This window comes from Rhyacophila brunnea, unplaced genomic scaffold, assembly GCF_057557595.1.
Source record: "Rhyacophila brunnea isolate RB1 unplaced genomic scaffold, BYU_Rbru_1.0 scaffold_16, whole genome shotgun sequence".
In the NCBI taxonomy this organism is placed as follows: Eukaryota; Metazoa; Arthropoda; class Insecta; order Trichoptera; family Rhyacophilidae; genus Rhyacophila; species Rhyacophila brunnea.
The window spans coordinates 962,994-986,612 of NW_028232816.1; the positions used below are offsets into that span (position 1 = coordinate 962,994).

A 23,619-nucleotide genomic window follows, 5' to 3' on the forward strand; every position below is an offset into this window, starting at 1 on the left:
GTTCATCAAATCGACACCTCCTACGTATACTATTGTAACTAACAAAATGACGTTTTTCACTTTTTTTCATTTTTCGTATCCATAGTATGTATTACATATGATGCAATTTACAGAATTTCAAAATTCGTATTATAAGTGCGATTTTCAAGCATTGCATATTATTGTATCTCAAATTTCTTGAAATTTTTCCGACGTGAAGTATGGTAATGTATTTAGCAATATTATACGCGGGAAACGCGCGGAGATCTTGCCGCGCGGGTGTATTGTTACTGCTAATTACGATACTTCACTTCGGACGGGAGATGACACACCGCTACCACTGTGAACTTTCGGTTATATTGTATTTTTGTATGGTTTGGTAAATATTAAATAGCATAATGAAGAGATCTAGACAATGTCAACAAATATTGCGCAATATATTCGCCCCTACAGGACTTTAGTGTCAAGAATACAAAAATTGATAGAAAATCTATGCGTGCACAAAAATGTGTGATTAGGCCAGATGGGACAATTAATAATACAGCGTATAATATTATAGAAACGGATAATAATAGTAAAACAACAATGGACGAAATAAATTCTACCCAGGGAAACTGTGACTTTAGGATTCAAGGTAAGTTAATATTTTTAATCTTTTTCTCGTACGACAACAAAAAGTATCGTAAGTTATACTTAGCATTGTTTACGTCGTTTCTTTGCGTGTAACTATTATTGTATGTAATATTTACCAGATTTTACGTCGGAAAAAACTGAAAAAAAATATTGTATCTATCACTTATAATAATTTACGTCGTGCTTATTTTAGTAAAATATATTGTATGTAGTACTTATCATATTATACGGCGACATACAATTTTAGTTGCAATATTATACGCGTGATAACTTTTATAAATTCATGTTTATTTAGTTGTTTTGCTTTTTACAGAGTCATCACTGCCTCCAGGTGCTGATTAAAATATGATAATGGAACTTTTAGACATTATTTGTGACGATGATGAGACTAGTGACAGCGTTGCTGATACAAACAGACTACATTCTCTCGAAAAGATTAACAGTAAAATTAATTGGATATATTATAAAAATATAGAGCTAGTTTTGTGAAAAATCACCTCAAGAGGTACTGTTATCAGAAACTATGAGATTTATAATGCTTTATAATCATTTTTTTTTTAAAACCTCAATTATAATGGCTAAGGTTTCGGGTGATCAAAATAAAAGTGGTAATATGTTGCTAAATTAGCGATAAATGAAAAGCAACGCAGAGTTTTTACTGAAACTCAGTCGTGGCGAAATTTTACCATTAAATATCATCTGACGAAATATCAAAATGAAAATAACATGGAGCTGGTTAAGGTCTGTAAAAAAAGTTTCTAGCTACATTCTCTATTTGTGACCAATTCGTATTCACAGCTTTGGACAAGGTGGATAATGAAACTGCCGTTTTAACACATGATCAACGAAGTTGACACAAAAATTGCAATGTTGTATTAACTGATGATATGAATACCAGTGTTTCCGACCATGTTAAGTCCATCCAACCGGTCGAATCAGATTATGTTCGACAGCGATCAAGCAAACTTTACTTAGATGGCGACTTGGATTTTACCCATTTATTTAAACTATATAATGAATGGTATGAACCCATAATATACACACATAAAGCTCAAACAGAAAGGCAGTATCAATTTTATTTTAAATTGTGTTGTGTCACTATGTCCCTAAAAAGGACCAGTGTGTCCAATGTCACATTTTCAAAAACTTACAAGTCCGAGTAGCATCCACGGAGCAACTCTCAGTTTATGGCAAGAACCTTGGTCGTCAGTTAAGATTATTTGATAAACATGATGTTCAATCATTACACGGCAAAATTGTATCTGCGAATTTTGACTTCCAAAAAATTTTGAATGCCCTTCACGGAAATTTGAGTAAGTACATTTTATTATAAACGTAAATTATCAGTTTGAAATTTCACAGTTTTTCAATTTACACAAAAGGTAGCTACATGATACATATAGCAGGAAGCTGAAGGCAAACGAGGTGCAAATGAGGACTCAAGTTGCTTACTTATTGTGGTCTATAAGCAAAAGAATTCAGGTTTTGCTCTAACAATATAGGCCAGAACAGAAATCGCATTGTTTATGACTTTAACATGACTATATTTGGTCCATAAATACAATGTTAATGTAAAGCACACATTTTTGGAAAGGGGACGTACGCAAAATGAAGAGGACTGCGTTCAAGCCCTGATTGAAAGATGTTCGACAAACAAACAAATTTTTGCACCTCCAGAATGGTACTGTTTAGTTGGATGAACAAAACAAGAAGGAAAACCTGAGGATGTGGTAGAGATCAATGACATAGCATGTTTGATTTCAGAGCTCTATTAAATTATCATATATGGACTAATACAAATTAATATAAATCACAATGATCCGTTTAAGATTAATTACAAGTGCGACTTGTCCAGCACTGTCTACTCGACCATGGTCGTGAAAAGTAACACATAACACACGCAACGAGAAACTTCATTTTCGGTAAAGGTTCTTTATTCACAAATATTGCCAATTCCAAAAGCTAAGACAGATGATTTACTGCATATGTGCAACAATGGAATCATTCCTGAGCGTTATCTTGAGTTTTTCAGTAATTTTATACCTGTTAATACCTACCACTGAAATTCCACCAGCAGTTTCTGAGGAATCAGCTTAATAATTAATATGTCAGTGTAAAAAATCTCTTTTCGGTTGTATGTTTTAAATTGTGCATGCTTCTTTTTTCGCATCATATAATTGAAAATTAATTCGAAACTAAAAATATAGTTGCAGAATGATTTCTTTTTCAGTTTCACTTATATTTTAACCTGAAGTGCACCCTTCCACTTAATCACCCATTGTTATTCTCTTGTTTGATTTTCCTTTGATATTTGATATATTATTTAACCAAAAACGTTGGTTTAAAGTGATTGTAATTTTTCTTTTTTGCTTTTAATTTTATTTCAATATTTACATACTTTCTTGAATTGGATTTTTGATTGAAATTATTTCTTCTCTGTTTTTTCTGTATGTTTAATTTTTATCATGTCATGAAAGTCTTAAATTTATGTAATGTTTTATTAAATGAGAATAAAAGCAATTTTATATAGAGTATTTTTTCCAACCTACCTATCTGACGACCCATACCATAACTTTTAATTATTGTTATTACCGAATTATGATTTTAAATACGCAAAAAATCCTAGGTGAAGGATTGTATCTAACATATACAATATATTTCACCAAAACCATGACGACGTAAATTATGATAAGTATCACATACAACTAAATGCATGTAAGAGGTTCCGCCGTAAACTATTGTATGTGGTTTATACAATATTTCAAACAAATTCTTTTCCGCACTATAATGTTGTAACTGCATTTTCTGATTAACCACAAAAAATATTAGATATCCTTTAATGCAAAACAAATCTACTTATAATTTACAATTGACATCCCAAATTTGGTGCAAAACATTTAAAAGGTCGACTTACACCAAGCTTTTGTATCTTTAAACCGCTCTCCTGTAAAGTTGCGATTTTGAAGTTACAATACTCTACGTAGGAGGTGTCGAAATATTTCATATCAAATATCTCACGCACTATATGAGAAATAAATAAAAAAAACTATGCAGAATTGCGCAATACTTATGCGACAAGAGATTTCACTAAAAAAAATATTTTTAAACCCACGCAGTCAGGTTTTGCATACAAACTTAAAAATTCAATAGCGCGCTGAATACAGATGAAAAGGCAAAAAAAATCGTGCACTAACGTTCACTACCAACGCACTAGTGTTTACAATTTAAATTTTGAAAAAAATCTAAGCTTAGTGACACAAGTATCCAGCATTTAGCTGGGTCACCCAAATTGAAATGCGAATAACCCCCTTAATGTGCGTGCACAAACGAAGAAACGCGTGCACAAACGTGCACTAACGATGCACAAACGAATGCACACAAAAAAAGTTGAAATTTCAACATTGGGTGACCCAACGTTTAGCTGGAACACCCAATTTGAAATTGGAATTTTTCGGTTATTATAGGTGCACAAACGAAAAAAAATCGTGCACAAACGTGCACTTACGATGCACAAACAAATGCACACAAAAAAAGTTGGAGTTTTAACATTGGGTGATCCAGGTAAATGGACCTCCCCATGACTACGGCCAAGCTCTAAGCAGTTAGCACGTACTTTGATGACAAAGTATGGCAACACTGACGCTATTTTAGTAACTGTGTTTTCGTGAGCTGTCACTTGCTGATGCCAATTATTGTTCATTAAATTTACGTAACATTTTTAAAGATGGAAATTAAAAGTGAAGCAGCAGACTTTGACACCGATCCCGGAACGTCGTTCAGGTCTATCTATATACCCATAAAACGCTCGCACAGCCCGGAAGGACAAACGTCACAATCATATTTTATTCAACAATTCCGTATCGAGCATTCTTACGCCGCCATTTTAGAGGTAATATTATTATGTTTATATGTTTAATATTAATTACCTATATTATCTAATCATTGTACAGTGCTTGACGCATACCAACGAAGGCGCAGAACTAGTTGTTTGAAACACAACGCGTATAATCATTCGGTCATATTATCATATTAAATGAAGTGTGGACAAGTAGTAACCACCCCATAGTAATTTGCTTGTTTTAACACCACATGGCACGTGTTATTTCTTCTTAAAAAAACAGTAACCATGTAGACAGCTTGTCTGTCAGTGTATTTGAATATGTTGTCGGTTCGCAGTAAAATACATTATGTATTTATATTCCTACCAAGATTGGCGTTTTGGTAATTACAACTTTCGGTACAAGACGGTTATGGGTAAGGCAGGCGGGAACCGCGCTAATTGTCATAGCCGATATTGGCATACCTAATTTTTGTATTCAAGAATGATAACCTAACCTAACTTAACCTTACCTAAACTAACCCAACCTTACAAATAATCCAGTATATCAGCTATTTTCGAAATGTGTTTGCTACTGGTTTCCCCATAACAACTTGGACCCATTATACTTATTGAAGGGTTTTGAGTACTGAACAGAGTAATAAATAGACTTCCGTTATGCTATAATACCCCAATACACTACCTTTTGATACAGGGTTTTTTTTCTTTTTGTTTCTTTGTTAAACACCACAACAGGCCGTGAAGCCCAATAACAGTGGCAAAACTCCCAAGCTCTTTTATTTACCTATCTATTAGATTATGTAAATATATTTTTAACCTTACTGGGTCGAACCCGGAGCACCCGGATGGAAGGCGAGCGCCTTACGCACTGCACCACGCGAGAGTCTTCTACGAAAATGAACCTCACATTATAGACGTGCAATAATGTGTGTTGCAACCTTACAATACTCCAATATTGAATGAGCGTCAGTGCCTAAACCGAGAGCAGTTGTCAGAGCGAAATCCAAGTGTATTCTTGACATGTTTTTATTTTATTCCATAGTCATCCACACTTCGACCGGTTGCCTCTTACTCCACACCCGTTAGGTACGAGGGTGGGTCAATAATTCCTTAGAAAAAAGCATTAAAACAGTTTTGATTTTTGTATTTTTTTTTTATTTCTCAACATAATCTCCTTGGAGCTCAATACACTTGGTTAGACGTTTCTCAATTTTTTTTAAACCGTCAGAAAAATAAGTTTTCGGAAGGTCCTCAAAATAAGCATTTGTCCGATCGATGACTTCTTCATTTGAAAAAAAACGTTGTCCACTTAGCCATTTTTTTAAGTTTGGGAAAAGGAAAAAGTCACTGGGGGCTAAATCTGGCGAATACGGTGGGTGGTCCACCAATTCGAACTTCAATTCTTCAATTTTAGCCATTGATCGTAAACATGTGTGAACACGGGCATTGTCCTGATGAAAGAGGATTTTTTTCCTGTTTAAATGAGGCCGTTTTTCTTCAATTTTGTTTTTTAGCTGGTCCAATAAAGATGCATAATAATCCCCTGTTATTGTTTTTCCTTTTTCCAAATAGTCAACGAAAATAATTTCACGTGCATTCCAAAATACAGTAGCCATAACCTTACCAGCTGATTTTACGGTTTTTGCCTTCTTTGGACATTGTTTGCCCTCGCAATCCACTGCTTTGACTGTTCTTTCGTCTCGGGAGTATAGTGGTGTATCCATGTTTCATCTACAGTCACAAAGCGACGAAAAAATTTATCCGGATTGCGTTGCATGAGCGACAACAGGGCTTTAGAGGCCACCACCCTATTGCGTTTATTGTCGACTGTGAACAAACGCGGCACCCATCTTGCAGAAATATTTTTCATGCCCAATTTGTCATGTAAAATAGAAATGACGCTACCTTTTGAGATCCCTGTAACCTCAATTATCTCACTCAACTTTAATCTTCGGTCACTTAACACCATATCGTGGATTTTATTGATCATTTCTGGTGTAGTCACCTCTACAGGACGTCCTGAGCGTGGTTCATCCTTTGTTGATGTACGACCACGTTTAAATTCATTTAACCAGTTATAAATAGTTGCAAGTGAAGGAGCAGATATGCCGTGAACTAAATCCAACTCATTTTTTATTTCCTTTGCTGTTAACCCTTTTATATTAAAATGTTTAATAACAACTCTAAACTCAATTTTCTCCATTTTCCATTTTTCCATTTTCCACAAGCAAATTTTTTTTTTAAATGTACGAGAAACACACAACAACCCGACCAATCTGATTGAAACTTCGCAGCATACTGAATCGGTAGTGCCGCTGCATGAAAACAAACCGCTTACAGTACTAGTCGCGCCACCTGTCGGCTTTTCTAAGTACTTATTGACCCACCCTCGTATTTCAGTCCCCATTAATTCTGTGTTCCCTGGTGTATGGCACCCGGTTTCACATATCCTACTCAGCACCTTTTCTCGAAGACATTCGAAGCAACGGCCTTGGTGACGTCAAAGTTCACACGTGGGTCTATAACATGTGTAGATAAGAATTATTTTTGTACGACAGGTGTGGATTGTTTCAATGTACGCCAAATTTGTATTATGTGGTATCGTCATTTGCAGGTGTGGACATTCATTAAGTATCCTTATACCTATACACTGTGGCGTATAGCTTCATTTTAATCGTATATGTCAGTTGTTTGTATGCAGATATAATATATTTACGGTGACATCCCCATGGGCTTTGGCAGGATATGCATTGTATAGATGCGGCACATTTTAAAAGGCGGCGAATGAAGGATCCAATGAAAATATCAGATATATTCATAAAGCAGATGCTGCTGTCGCTTCATTAGAAAGTTTGAAGATATAAATGTTTTAAAAAATCTCATCGGGCTGTCCGAGCTGGTTGCCACAAAGGACAAGTATTTATAATACTTTAGAAAATTTGTGATGTCTTCTTGCGGACGTGTAGTTCTCTTCACATGGTTTAGTTTGTCCGTATTATTTTAGCTTTGTTTTTACATGTTATACCTATGTAAATTAATTAGAATCATTTATTTTTGTAATTCTCCGTTCCCATCTCTCCAGTGGGCGCTTTTATTAGAAAGTCTCAGTCTTCTTCGTCGTGTCGGGTCTTCAATAGCTACAATGTGTCACTCCAGAAGTTGTCGAAGGCCACACCATTTTCCTCGCCTATAGGACCTTGTCGAAATTGCAGCTTTCTGTGCAAGCCTTGCATGAAGAAAGGTGCTTCATGCTTTGCATTTCACCGCACTCAGAGGTTTGGTCATCGGAGAACCCCACTTCACCATGTTGTCTCGAGTGCGCCCTAACATGATTGTCAGTCCGTTCAGGGCGTTCCATATACGGTACCCGAGTCTGGCTCCGGGTTGGAAATGCTCTGTTGGCTTTACCCAATCTTCGAGACCCTCAGAGGCTAGGTTCGCCTTCCATGCGGATATTCTATCTCCTTCGGGTGGGAGGGTCAGAGATACGGTTGTTGCCAAGCTTCTTCTGGGTTTAAGGCTTAATTTGCACATTTGATACACATGGCATGACGTGTCGCGGGGCCCTCTCTTGGGCTGCCTTTTCAACTCGGGCTGCAGTTTAGCGTCAGATTGGCGGGGTGGGGTGTGGATTCCTGTAAGCATGCGAATTTTGGTGACAGGCGTGGGTTTCAATCACCCCGTCGTCACGATCCGGCAGGTTTCGTTAAGCGCAGTGTCTACATGTCTCGTGTGCGCAGATTTGTGCCATACCGAACAGGCGTACTCGGCCACCGAGTTGCATACTGCAAGGGCTGAGACCCTGAGTGTATGTGCTTGAGCTCTCCACGTATTGCCACTTAGTTTTCTCAGGATGCTGTTCCTTGCCTCTGTCTCCTTTTTGGTATTAATGGAGTGTTGCTTATAGGACAGCACTTAGGTGATTCCCAGGTATTTTGGACTGCTTGTGGGTTTATTTGTGTGTCATTTGTAATATCGCCTCTTTTCATCTAGAAAAAGATCAGCCGAACAGACCCTCACTCTAATTCTGTTAAAGAACATTACAATTCTGCCAATCTCTTCCGTCCTACCCACCGCCAAGGCACTCGCATTCTCGAAGATATCCGCAATTCGCAGCTGTACTGTTGTTTATATTTTGGGCATTGTACTGTTATATGTACAATGTCCTCCACAACATCACATTCATTGCAGAGCTGCGGATCTCTTCTTCCCATGAGGAAATCAAATCGTTTACCGTTTGTAAGCTCATTTCTCTTCAAAGGAAACTCTACAAACCAGGACAATAAACGTGGAGATAGTAGAATGGACTTACACCGTTTCCCATTTTCGAAGGATGTACTGTGGTCAAAATCTATCCATTGACAGTTTGAAAGTAAAAGTTAAAGGTGGCCCCATTCTAAGTCTACCTTAAGGTGACACTGTATTTATATTGGTCTGGAATAGGCTTAATGATTCAATGTTATACAACGATATCTCGTCTAACACATTATTTATTTTATAAATATATTAATGACAGTGCATACTTACTATTTTGTTTATAGGTTGACATCAAACCTGACGTGGAATTAATATGTGAAGTTGATCCTCTTCTCAAAGAGACTGACAAAGAAAGCTGTCATACGTTTGTAGAATCTGGGGAACGCCCAAATCCATCTTTGGTGAGTAATTATTTTTCAGATCTAGGTTCGTTCCTAATAAGTTCATATGGGCCTCCACAGAGTAGATGTTTGTATTAACAAACTACTGGTTTTAGCCGGCCTGCTCCTTCACTTTATCGGATACATTACCTATGCGCAGACATTTCGCATTATAATTAATCCTATTTTTACTGTGAATAAAAACTTGCTAGCAGGTATAACTACTGGTAGGATCCTTATCCACAAGTCACATACTATGCTGGGCTCGAAATGGAGCGAAAAATGATCGAGCGCTCCAGTTCGTTGAATTTTCAATTTCGAGTGCGGTTAGAGTGATGTCTCATGGAAGAAGGCAGGTCATGCGTCGTTTAGGTGCGGTAAAAATAAAACCATTTAGAGTAGATTCTGCGAACACGATCTGACAGTCACTACTCACTTTCAAATTGAAAAATCAACAATAAATAATTTATTATTGGTATTTATCTTAATGGACCCTCGCCGATCATTTTTCTATCTGCGTACATGTACGTGTATAGCTGGCTGATAATTTTATTTGAAATTTAAATATATAATAATGTGAAATTAAGCCACCGTTAATTATAATTAGGTAATAAAAAGTACATATTTGAATATAGGTATCTATATAATTCGTAAATACATCAGACACTTTCATTTATTATTTGTAAAAATCTTGAAAAAAAGTATGATGCCAGACGGGAATCGAACTTCATAGGATACCGGCCATTACCACCTACTTCACCTAATTACGCTGAAATTCATTAATAGTCACGCAAGTGAGGTGTTTCTCAAATTTAGATTTCGATAAGTTGGTGGTTGCGGTCGTTGTACGGCAAGTACTGCCATAATGTATATACCACATCTCGTTCGCATCATTGTCGTCGATATATTCAAGACCAAAAAATCATTGATTGTGGTCCGGTTACTAACGATGTCCATTGACCGTAAGGCTAGCTCCGGCCTCATTTTTTAATACATACCTAGGGTGATGCCACTTGCTCAATCTATTAAGTCCAAACTCAGACTACACACACGCACATTAAAAATCAATATGTATATTTGCCAGACCTAGGATTCGAAACTGGGACCCACGACATTGTAACCCGACGCGTAAGCTGCTCAGCCATCGTTGCGTTATTTAGGTGATCATAAGTTATTTTATCAAAAACATATTTTATTGATATTAGTCAATTATGTTATCCAATCTTTGAATTTCCATTCAAAACTATATTAATTTTGTACAAAATATATTACACGTCATATTGTACCAAGAATTGTACCACAATAATTGTATCATATTATTCTGTTTTATGTATTTCCTTTTGGATGTTACATGTTGAGTTCCATATTTTGTTTTAACTTTTTATGGATTATTCTGTAACAATATTGAATTCGTATGTAATACCTTGGTAAGGGTAGGGTATTGTTACCCCTCCCTCAGGAGTATCCGACAATGGATGATGGGCACACCGTATAAAACTGTCTTTATTAGTATGCCGCCTGACGTCGCACCTACTGAGGGTGACAACGCTTAAAGTGAATGGGCGATCAAGGATGGCGGACCCTGATGTCGACTAGCTCAGTATCGTTAGAGGGATTCCACCCAGTGAGGAATTGGAGTAGGTAGTAGATGCACTCGCTGACGGTGCTCCACTATGAACACTTCATTAACAAAAAAACTCGCTTTTAAAATATTTATTGTCTTTGGCACAATCCTCTACAGAGGTCAAGGTCACAGAGTAACGTTCATGGTATAAAATTAATAAAGTTTATATTTAATATGTCTTCTTGAGAACTATCTTATTTATAATAATTGTTTTTGTAAATAATATAGCCTTTTAGTTGCGTATTAAGTTTATAGGTTAAAATTAGGAACTTAGTATTTAATTATTTATTTTAAAACCTTAGATTAGACACATAGTTATAATTTATAAGATAGTTTTATAATTAGTTATTATTAAAATTAAAACTTAGTAACACTATTTAATTCGAGAGGTAGGTATTTTAATTAAGTTCCTAGATTGTACGCGTATGTATTTTAAGTGCACTGAGGAACTGCCATTTATAAAATTCAGTACAAGTTTCGCAATACTGTAAGCGTGATGTCATCTACGTATGACATCAGTTTAGCGCTCGTTGAAAATAACTCGCGAGTGCGTGTTTGATTCGAATTTGTTAACGAAGAGTGCGAGAGGTCTTGCACGTTCTCCGGAGAATATCGCTGGCACGGAACTGATTTGTTCGAAGAGATTATACTCTTTTATAGAGGTCCGGAGGGATATTGTGAGGGAGTTCCGTGAGAGAGGGAAATCCCTGACGTCTCTTTCTACAAGAAAATACGTGGTTAAACATATCGATTACCATTTCCTGATGTGAAAGGTAGATGATTGAGTGGATGCTTTGGGCCTGTAGGCACAGGGTGACTTCCATATGTCTACTTCCATCCTTCTCACAGAAAACATCAGAATAACAGGTGGAGAGCTAAGAGTATAGCTCCAGGTGGTTGTTAGCAAATACGCAATGTTTTGCTCAGAAAAGGTATAAATAAGGTAGAACTGATTGATAGATAGTAAATTGGATGCTTTTGAGAAAGCTAGAATTATCGGGAATAGGTTATTTTGACAATCTAAATTCTTCATACAACTTGTCTCATGAGGCGCGAACTAAACAGATCCGTCTAAACTCTAGAAGGAGTGGAGAGACAGGTTGCATGGATCAACATCTTACCTCCCAAACTATTACATTTGTTAGTAAAGTCTACAAGAAGACTTAATTATTATATTCTAACAACATAAACAATGTTCATTTTATATTCAAGTTTATACAAATCATTAATCGCATCTCAAAAGATCGATATAAACAGATTTCTTCCTTTGATTGCTTCTATATTTTAGGAATGTGAAATTATCTCGCTCACACGTACGAGATTTGACTATAGTGAGTATGCTCTTTCCCACTCACTAAGCTCCACACTGAACAAGGTGTATGAAGGGATATCACGAGCGCTGTCTCTATTTAACACAAAGGGTTATATAGCATTTACTAGAGAAAGAAGATGCGCGACAATATTTGTGTGAATTCACAAGATTAAACATTTTATAAGAAAGCGCAGCATTGCAATTTAAATTTGATCTGCGATTTACATTCTTAACATAATATAATAATAGATATTGACTCTCAATGTATGCGAGTAAAACTTACATAATTATAAAAATCACACTTATGCGATACTTTTTATATTACTTACTTATAGTTTATTCATGACCTTTTTAGGTCGACTTCTATCATCCACAGCTCACTCTGAGGAGTCGGCGAACCGATAAGGGCGAACTGTATGACTTAATATGGGGATTTTGTATCAGTTTTGTTGTGGGAGGTTAACGTCATTTTAAACTATGTAATAATTGACTACAATGCTGAAACATTGCAGTTATGTCGTTACGATTCTACTACTACAAGCATCAACTTAAGATCAATGCATGTATGTTGATGTCATTATACTAAGCATATATATATATATATATATGTTTTTTTATGTAATACATAATGGGTATCATCCAGCGGCAAAGGGTGTACGTAGGCTGCTAATATCCAACATATATAATATAGTACACACAAAACTTCTTCGTTCGTATCTACGTATTTGGTATAACACTAAAATAATTTACTGATGTTAGTTTTTAAAAACCCTGCGAAACCAAGCCTCAATATGTTATTAAATCATACTGAATTTTGGATAATTTACAGATGGAAGGATATTTTGGTACTGTTCGGTTATACCGGAGGCAGCGGAAAACGCATTTTGAAAATAGCCGATAAACTGAATTATTTGTTAGGTTAACCTAACCAAACCTAACCTAACCTAACCTAACCCAACCTAACCGAACCTAAACTAACCCAAACTAACAAATAATCCAGTTTATCGGCTATTTTCAAAATGCGTTTTCCGCTGCCTCCGGTATAACCGAACAGTACCGATATTTTATATTTATTTTGGTTTGGTATAGGCAAGGCTTAAGCATTTTAAAAAACTAACCCTACCATCTGAAATATGTACTCTTATGGCTCTTATTATTATTATTGATAAAGTCTACGTTTACCGACATCATTTTAAAACACATACACTTTACTGATTAAAGTATAATTATATGTACTAGTATTAATCTTTTATTCAAAATTTATTTTTATGAACAAAATTATCGAAATAACGTGACAAAACACCTAAAAAAGGCCGACTATAGATCGCAACCACAGAAACCATACTGAATTGTTATTGTAAGTAAATAAATATTTGAAGAATATATTAAAAAAAATAAAATAATGTATAGCTGTCGATTGGAATATGTAGGTTCGTATTTTTCGACTCTCGCCGTCAGTTGCGTCGTCTACAAAAAGCAATAAAAGTCCGCGCCGCATTGTTAAAAATATGACATTTGTTATAATAATTCACTCACTTTGAGAAAGAACATAGTAACTAAGATATTATTTTTTTATAAATTATATTCAAATATAGAACGATTTAAGGATCGTATCCATAATATTTATGTTGATAATCAATTTGTATTCAATATCAGCCTATTTCCAATGAATTTATATAAGATTTAAATAAAAAAAATCATTTTTTTTTATTAATCCTGCTAAATCTCAGTTACTACATTTTTCCGGGTAACTTTTGTGCTGCGTTCCAAATGGTCATAAAATTTTGTGTATTCATGAGTTGTTTATCGTTTTCACGTGTCGGGTTGAACTGTTATTACACAGTGTAAAATGAATGGTAAACCAAGATCGATATTGGGGCGCTGACCACAGCGCTCGTTTTGAATGACTGTTCAATGGGTGCATGATTTTGGTAACATGGATTAAATTGCGATAAATGAGTGATGACTTATGAATAGCATTGTTGCACATTGAGTGATGTTTAGGAAAAAGCAGTGCAGCGCACATGCATGGTGTTAGAGGAGCCGCCGCTGGTCGTTCGGTGATTATACATTCACCTGCCAAATTAGGTCATACATAGGCGATCAATAATTATTGAAGAAAGAGCTCTGGGAGACCGTTTCTGGCTAATCGTAACAATGATACTGTTACATAATATTTTTAATGTTGTTATTTTCAGGAGTGTGAACACGGTCTGATGAATATTAAGTATGAGAATAATGATGAGGGAGTTGTCACCAAAGAAGAATTTGTTGAGAATGCAATCCACCAAATGAATGCTGAATTAACTCAACCTGGCTGCTCTTATCTACAATACAAGCCATTAGACCAGGTATGTTGAATTACAAATGTTTTTTTTTAAGTCCGTTGGGCCGAAGTCAAATTCTGGGCGCCCAATTCGAACTACTTTTATTAAAGCACTGCTGGTCATATAGTATTGGAAATGTTGGCTTCTAATGCGTTAAATGCTGCTGGTTTATCAGCATATAAATGTGACTTCACGAATCCATTTCTCAATGTCATTTTATCTCCAAATCTTGATTCAAACAAAGCGATGGTTGCGGCACTTCCTGTTGAAATCACTATTCGTTCGAATGATTCCACATTTAAAACAAAGTATTAATCATGGTTCGACAAGGATATCCATTGACCTTAACGTGGGCTTTGGCCCCTTTTTGAAGAATTGTGCGGCGCTTCCACCAGCGCGTAAGCCGCACAAATTGATGCATTTTTGTGGATGTAATGAATTATAGTAAGTCTTCTGGATTGGTATTTTACCGTGTAGGAAATTTTCCATCGTTAAACGCAATTTTGCGATAAAATGCAGTTATAAGTTAGGTTAGCATCAAGTAGAGTAGTTTGAGTGCCAAATTCCGGAATGAAACTCTAGTAAATGCGAGGCATCAAGGCATCTAGAAAAAAAAATATAATTTGCATAAATGAACAACGGATTTTCTAAGTAAATATGGATACTTTATTAGCATTCTTCCAGTGTGGTTATATTTATAAAGCATTGCCGGGCAAGGTATACTGATTATTAGAGTTCGCTCACATACTGTAGCTTAAAATTTAGAAGGATCTTAATTTTCTATATATTTTTTCCATCTTATACGGAGCGTAAATGAAAACTGCTATTGTTAGTGGTATTGGATGCTATGTCCCATGGGCGGCGCGCTTCTGTATGCGGCCTTTGTGTAGCTGCCGTCTGTATGGCTCCCCTTTTCTTGGTGGCGCAGGTCCGACACCTGCAGACGCAGTCGTCTACATATTTTCGTTGCTTCTTCCAGAAATATAGTCGTCCGATCGGCCTGTTGGTCTCTTCCGCTCCGAGGTGACCTGCTTTAGGGTCGTTATGGTACGCCCTTATGACTGCCCGCTGCTACAAGCGTGGTACTATTAGCAGGCGTCTGCCTTTTACTACTCGACATAGGGCGCCGTCGTGCATTGTAGTGCGATCGTCACTATGTGTGTCGTCTCTTGGAGTGGGTCTTTCGGTGATCATCTCGGCCAACTCCGGATCGTCTCGTTTTATACTATGCCGGTCGCCAGGTCTGGTAACTCCAGTACTAAAGCCATGGAAGTTGGATCTGTTGTCGGTCCCTCTGGCATGCTCATACGTCCATGTCTCTGTCTTCCGACGGTTCCGGTTCTGAGATAAAGCGCCAGGTAGTTGGTTATCTTTCTCTTGACAGTGGGTAATGGTGAAAGAAAACTCTGATAATAGGATCGCCCATCGGGCTAGATTCGCTTTTTGGTCTTTCGCTCGTTGGAGCCAAGCGAGCCCCATATTGTCGGTTACCAGGGTGAACTCTCGTTCTTCTAGGCAGACCCTGTAACGTTTGATAGCCTAGATGATCTCGAGGGTTTCCTGTTCATTGCTGCTGTACTTGCGTTCCATTCCATATAGGAAACCGCTGGTGTATAAAATGATGTGTCGATGGGCGTCGTCCCTATCTTGGAAGAGACAGCCCCCATTCCGTTGGGACTGTCCATTTATGGGCCCTAAACGAGCGGAGTTGTTTGCCCGGGTCCGCCCCCATTCGGGCCCAATAGAACACGCGGACATGGTGGCAACCGAGGTCAATTTTGCGGCCTTTACTAAATTCGCCAGAGCGTACGGGGGGCGGGACACTCTCGACTCCCCTTGCGACTCTTCAAATTAAAGTCACTCTGATAGTTGCCATATAAATTAACATCATGCATTCGCACTTCGGTGCAAGGCTGCATCACCAGTCCCGTGCGACTCTGCTCGGGACAAAATAGGGCTTAAATGCTTTGATCTGGCTTACGTAAGGGTTATGTTAGCCGGCCGCGTATGACGTGGCTGCATATACATAACGGGAGCGGAGTTGGGAGTTTTACACATCATGTCCAGCCCCCATTCCGTGTCCGCTGGCGTCCGTCTGTAGGGAGAATCGTCGGCTTAAGTCGAGGCGGGCTAGTCGCGGCTTCCGTCCACCGGAACTTCTGTGATGTTGTGATGTGATTTGCAGCATTGGAATTCAGTTTTGCATGCGGGAAGGCTCTTAAGTAACAAACTGATTCACACGGACGTGATTGCTGATCGGCAACTTATTAACCTTAAATTCCGGAACCGCAATTTAAGTTAAGTGTTGTTGTTGCTGAATCCGTTTAGTCAAAAATGAGCGTCATCGCATAAGTCAAACATTATTTTGACAATTTGGAATCGGTGCTCGATCGTCACTCTATTCATGGTTGCCTGTCTAAATACTGTTCATAAATGTCAAAAAGTATGCGCAGTATCACAGCTCGGTTTGACAGTTAACCCTTTCGTAAGTTCTAAGCAGAAAAAAATAGTTAATTACAACAAACAAAAAGGTAACTGACATTTAATGCAAATCGCACCAAGTAGTCATGAAACTAGCAATATTTCTCCTGACATAAAATTTGAAGTCTCCCATGTGCTTTGTTATAAATTATTAATATTATAAAAACAAATACCATCTTTAATGAGTGTAGTCTTGTGCTGTGGTTAAAGATTCATCTCTAAAGTAAGATATTCTCGGTTCACTTCTCCGTGCATGCAGCGTATATTTTAAGTGTGGATAAGTGATTGGACCCCTTACCCTAATCTGTTGCAGACTAGACAAATAAAAGTTAATGGATATTTGTGTTCAAATAACTCTTTTTCGTTAAACGACCAATAATTTATAGACAAAAGCGAAGTGTGCCGCAAAAGTGGGCAAGCCAAATGTTATTAATTTATGTGCACATTAATAATAGTGATAATATTTTTAATAATCATGTTCCAAATTCACGATATATTGAAACCAACAGTAAATGTTTTTACTGGGAATTATTGGCCACATTTTCTCCAATACGGAATAGTACCTGTCGTTAATAATCTATTAAATCATGTGGAATTCTAAAATACTTAAAATGTAATAATAAAATACTGTCAATCATCGATAACGACACACTAAAACAGAACATGATAAAATTATTGTTCTTTAAGATGATGTATACATACATATAAGTGCATTGTTTTGACCCACTTTTGAATCTTTCCGTAACAATATTTCACTCTCTCTTCGCTATTTAATAATGTCTGAAGTAGCTGAAAAACAAAAGCGTCAAAAAAACAAATTGAATATTATAACTCATAATTGATAATATTGATAGCGATAATTACGATTATTACGATTTTTCTAGGTTTCTGCCAAGAGATTTTTCACGAAGCATTACGATACAGATGAGAGTCAACAATCCTCAGACCATGGCATCCAGGATAAAACGATACAGTATTCTGAAGTGACGATGGATGAGAATAATATTAAACACGAAATCCTAGAACGAGGTGCTCCGAAGGAAATTCGACTTATTCTTAGAAGAGTAATCCATTTCTCATGTAATTTGATTTGCTGCATTTGTAACGCAGTTTTCGGATGCAGAGATGCGCTAAAAACTCACAAAATGGTGCACATGGACGTGATTCCTGATCAAAATCAATGCATAGTAGTCTCGCACCATAGTAATGTCAAACTACATTCAAAGACAATTACTGCCGAAAAACCTTTTAAATGCAAACTATGTTCATATAGATGTACGATATCTAGTAATCTTAAAACTCATACAATGACACATACCGGAGAAAAACCTTACAAATGCAATATATGTTCATATGGGTCCTCGAGACTCGATAGTCTTAAAAATCATAAAATGACACATACCGGTGAAAAACCTTATAAATGCAATATATGTTCATATGGGTCCTCGAGACGCGATTATCTTAAAAATCATAAAATGATACATACCGGTGAAAAACTTTATAATTGCAATGTATGTTCATATAGATCCATGACATCATCTCGCCTTAAAAGACATAAAATGACACATACAGGTGAAAAACCCTATAAATGTAATGTATGTTCATATAGATGCTCACAAATTAGTAGTCTTAAAGAACATAAAACAAAACATACTGGTGAAAAACCTTACAAATGTAATGTATGTTCATATGGGTCCTCGAGACTCGTAGATCTTAAAAGACATAAAATGACACATACCGGTGAAAAACCTCATAAATGTAATGTATGTTCATATGGGTCCTCGAGACTCGATGAACTTAAAAAACATATAATGACACATACCGGTGAAAAACTTTATAATTGCAATGTATGTTCATATAGATCCACCACATCATCTTACCTTAAAACACATAAAATGACACATACCGGTGAAAAACCTTATAAATGCAATCTATGTTCATATAGATCCTCTTCATCTGGTAATCTTAAAAAACATAAAATGAAACATAACTGGTGAAAAACCTAATAAATGCAATTTATTTTCATATAGATGCCCGACATCTTGTCAGCTTAAAATACATAAAATGACACATACTGGTCAAAAACCTTTTTTTTTTTTTTGTTTTGTGATTTTACCAAGGCATTGACTGCGACTCGATATCACGATATCATATCGCCTCTTCTCTTCTAAAAGGGGATCCGTCGATCAGGTCCTCACTCCTTTTCTGTTAAATAGCTTAATAATTATTTTGCCTAGCTCTTCCGTCTTTCTTTCTTTCTTCTTTAGACGCCAGTGTTTTATGCACCCGAATCGCTACTCCGTATCTACCCACTTTGTATTTTCGATACATCGTGTAATCATTGAATTTCAATTTCAGATAGTCTAATTCAGACCTCAGCCAAGTCTCTGAGATTAATGATATTGTTATTTTTTGTCTTATTGAGTAAAATTCTATATCATTCTTTTTTTGCTTCATACTTCTGGCATTCCATTGTAAAATCCTAATTTGTTTTTTATTATCCATTTTGTTGCAGTTCCTCCCCTAGAATTTCTCCTAAATTTCCTTTGAAGTTTTTGCATACCCATTCAACTGCTTTAATTATTAGTTGTTTAATGATCTGCTGCCAGTCCCCCTTGCAGCAAGATTTTCATAATTTCTCCCATCGCATTAACTTCAGTCTTCCCCTTTGCATTTCTTATTTTTTGTAGGCTTTACGCTACTACTTGTAGCTGTTATTGTTGAGCCGGAAGCTTCTACCACCACTTCATCTTTCTTTTTGTTTTCCTTTATTTTTTGAATTATTTCGCTTTCATCTCTTCCCTCGATTTTATTTTGTTTTAATATGTCAGCATAGCTGTTACTTAACATATATTTTTTTGCTTCCTTGAAAGGTATGTCCATTTTTTCATTGCTTCTTTGCAATTCTTTTCTTTTTGCCACTTTGGGCATTTTTGACTGTTTGCCGCGTGGTTACCTATGCAATTTATGCAAGTAACTCCCTCATTTTTTTCGCAAGTTTTGTGGTTTTCACCGCACTTGGGGCACGTTTCTACTTTACTGCCGCAATTGTTCGCAATGTGCCCATATCGCCGGCGTTTGTAGCGTTGCATTACCCTGAATACATACGGTTCTACAGCAAAAGAGACGCCATATATGTGAATTGTTCTCGGCAATATTTTCTCCCCAAATTTAATACTGACTGACAAAGTCTTCGTATGCTCTCCTGTATCACTTTTTCTTGTCAACCTCTTAAGGTTGGTCACTTTTGCATCACTTTTGATTTCCATTTGCAGTTCTTGGAGGTCCATATCAATGTCGACTTTTCTTATTACTCCATAAGAGCAGGAGTCATTCTCTTTAATCACAAAACCGAGATCTTTGAGTTCTCCAGCTTGTTTCACTTTATCTGCTTCTTTTTCATCTTCTACTTGGATGTACGTCTTTAAATTTTTGTTGTAAATTTTCTGTACTTTAACTCCTGTCTTATGGAGCATCTGCGCTATTTTCAACATTAATGGTATTTTACTTCCCGTCGCTATCATGACGATGTTTTCGTTTGTCTTTGAAGCGACCCCAGAGTCTCTTCTGGGTTTTTTTTCCAGAGGTCACAGTCTGCCATTCTTCTTCTTTTTCTCCAATCACTTCCTCTTCATCGTCGTTTCTTTCTTCTTCGTTTTTTTTGGTTTCATTCACGTCCACAGTAGTGTTAACCATTTTAATATTTTTGCTTTTCACACGGACTTTGAAATCGCGTAACAGTGTGAACAAATAACGGTGTGGACAACCCTTCGCTTCACCACGTTTGGCGCTCTAATTGCTCCCGTGCAACAATAATATATATTAGTCACTCTTGCTCACTGTTAATATTAATAATATATTAATTTGTGCAGTATGTATGCACTAAATAATATATACACTGTAAATCTCGGCTGTCATTTTTCACCTAATAACCTTTCTTTAGGCCATATTCCACCGGCAGACGCACAGACCCAACCCGATTCAACGATCGACGCCGACCGTCGTCGCCAGCTATTTGCAATTACACGCAATGATTCAATCTCGTTGGTCCTTGATTTGATTGGTTTAAAATAATACTAGTGTTGCTATTATTAAAAATATTGGTTGGTGAAAACTAGATATTTCTTAGATTGGTGGCTACACTGAACGCATTCCCGCGCAATTTACGTCAACAAAACTGAGCTGTCAAACCTAGCGAGCATCAAATCTGTTAAAACTTACGCAACCGTTTGAGATTTATAGAAAGTTTTGTATACTTATTGTTAATTTACATCATGAATAACTGGGCGAGCTTGAATCTCCAAACCAATCGATTACGATTAATTGTAGCGAGTATGGCTATATTTCAACTGGCTCAGGCGGTCAGAACTCGCCGTAAACGAAAACACTGGGTCAAAAGTTGGCTAACTGAAGAACAGCGTGATCGCCATGGTTTTGCAAATAACCTTATTAAAGAATTAACCCTAAATAATCCGGATAGCTATCGGAGGTATGTACACATCTTAACAATGATTGAACATAAATATACGTAGATAAATTAAAGGATATAGGTAGGTGCCTACTGTAATCATGTTGATGATAATATCTAATCATAATTTTTACTAATTTCAGATGTTTGCGAATGAATACCGAGTCATTTGAGGTGCTTTTGAATATGGTGAAACCCAAGCTGCAAAAACAGAATACTGTTATGAGAGAAGCGCTTCTTCCTGAAACAAAATTAGCAATTACCCTTAGATTCCTTGCAACGGGTGAGAGTCAGGCATCTTTAGCATTTGCCTTTCGGGTGAGCCAACCCTCCATCTCAAAATTAATACCGATTGTGTGCGAGGCAATATATTTGATGCGCTGAAAAATGAATATATGACCGTGCCTGACAATGAAGCTAAGTGGGTGGAAATAGCTGAAGAATATGAACGTAAGTGGAATTATCCAAATCTGTTGGGAGCCTTGGATGGTAAACATGTGGTGATTGAACCACCTCTCAATTCTGGTTCCACATTTTATAATTACAAAAACTCATTTAGTATAGTATTAATAGCACTCGTTGACGCCAACTACCGTTTCATCTATACAGATGTTGGCACCAATGGCAGGGTTAGCGATGGTGGTGTATGGGCGAAATGTAGTCTTAGCCGGCTCGCACATCACAATTCGCCTTGTGTGCCTAACGGCCATAAATCAAAATTTCGACGAATGTTGCATCGTACATCCTCGCACATCTGCCCAGCGGCAAACGTCAAACACGAAAAAAGAGAAGTCTCTCGTCTGCCATTTTTATTGTGTTGATTGTATGAATAAACGTCAAACGCGGCGGCGTGAGCGAGCAATGACATTGTAGACAGAGACAAAGACAGAAATGACCGATGGCCGCCAGCTGTGCGCTTGCGCGGAGGCGACATTCCCGAGATCGACATGCACGCTTTGGCCATTGCAACTAGACGAATGTCGCAGGGTCGCAGAGTTGCAGTTGCATCGGCCAATCTGCGAAGGTCCATTTGATAACGTTTGTTTCTTGGTTTACGATGACGTCACATCGACGAATTCGTCGTAAGACGCATGCGGCGAGTTCTGATGTGCGAGCCCTCTTAAGAAAGCTCTGGACCGCAATGAATTAAACATTCCCAGGGCACGCTCGGTTTCCAATATTGAATTGCCATATGTAATAGTTGCAGATGACGCTTTTCCTCTAGCCACAAATCTCATTAAACCATACCCGAGAGCCGAATTAGTAAGGCGAAATGACAGAAGAATCTGCAACTATCGTATATCTCGTGCTAGAAACACGGTAGAAAATGCCTTTGGTATTTTGGCGAATAGGTTTTTAATTTATAGGTCACCGATGCGTGCCGATCCTGTGAGAGCTACAAAAATTGTTTATGCCACTCTAGCGTTACATAACTGGCTACGTACATTATGTTTGCAGGAAGAGTTTGACAGAATAGTAGATGGTGTATCAACACCGGGTAGGTGGCGTGGGGATCCAGATCCTCTAGCATTAGAACCGCTCTCCGCTCACTGGCTTGCTAGTAACCATTCATCACGAGCAGCCCGTGAAGTGAGAGACCTCACTTGCTACTATTTTAATAATCAAGGAGCTGTGGATTGGCAATACAGTTGCATTTAACAAAATCTATATACGTAATCAGAATTAAAGTATCTAGCCATAGCCTCAGAGTAGGTATATTGATGACAATTAAACTTGTATTAACTGCTAGTCTGTATTCTATAAACTGGCGTACACGTCACACCGAAAGCATTGTGCCATCGCGTTCAACTGTTGCAAGTTTTCAATGGGAGGATCAGTTTCTTTTCTATATCTAATATAATACGCCCATCTCCGTCTTTCAAGATAGTTGATGAGGTTCCTCTCGTAATTCCCAATGTTTCTTCATCTTCTTGTGCATATTAAGGCTATACCTCAGTTGGGGCATGGTCTAAAAAGATCGTGGCTAGGCGATGCGCGGGTGCAAATGACGCATGCCGACCGAAATATAATTTTTCATATAAATCCAACATGCGTCCATTAAATGTTCTGTTTATTGTTCTATTAGTAACAATAATAATATATTCATTGACATGTTTTCTTTTTTAAAGTAAATGGGTAACGTTTTTAGTCATCTTTACACGATTTAAGAATTAATACCCCCGTCACTATTTCACGCGGATTTTATAAATAATAAAAAATATTAAAAATTTACCTATGTATTTTAGCTGTACGAATTTTTCTTTTTATGGTATTATGAATTCTCCTATATTATTGAGTTTAATTTTTATTTTTCCATTTT

The 23,619-nt window shown here is 37.1% G+C and overlaps 2 protein-coding genes across 3 annotated transcripts in view; one reads left to right on the plus strand and one right to left on the minus strand.

The window, feature by feature from the left end:
• LOC147074107 (uncharacterized) overlaps positions 1 to 23,619 on the minus strand; it is a 404,768-nt gene that overhangs the window by 359,654 nt on the left and 21,495 nt on the right. The window lies entirely within an intron of this gene.
• LOC147074124 (uncharacterized) lies at positions 4,258 to 23,108 on the plus strand. Its single transcript, XM_085943895.1, has 6 exons — positions 4,258 to 4,501; positions 8,992 to 9,108; positions 14,222 to 14,374; positions 17,716 to 21,320; positions 21,443 to 22,096; positions 22,407 to 23,108. The coding sequence occupies exons 5-6, from the start codon at positions 21,695 to 21,697 to the stop codon at positions 22,956 to 22,958; spliced, it is 954 nt and encodes a 317-aa protein (XP_085800021.1). The 5' UTR covers positions 4,258 to 4,501; positions 8,992 to 9,108; positions 14,222 to 14,374; positions 17,716 to 21,320; positions 21,443 to 21,694; the 3' UTR covers positions 22,959 to 23,108.

Coding starts and splice junctions, on each gene's coding strand:
- LOC147074124 (XM_085943895.1), top strand. CDS start 21,695: ATGACCGTGCCTGACAATGAAGCTAAGTGGGTGGAAATAGCTGAAGAA. Junction 22,097..22,406: donor ACGAAAAAAGAGAAGTCTCT/CGTCTGCCATTT, acceptor GGCGAGTTCTGA/TGTGCGAGCCCTCTTAAGAA.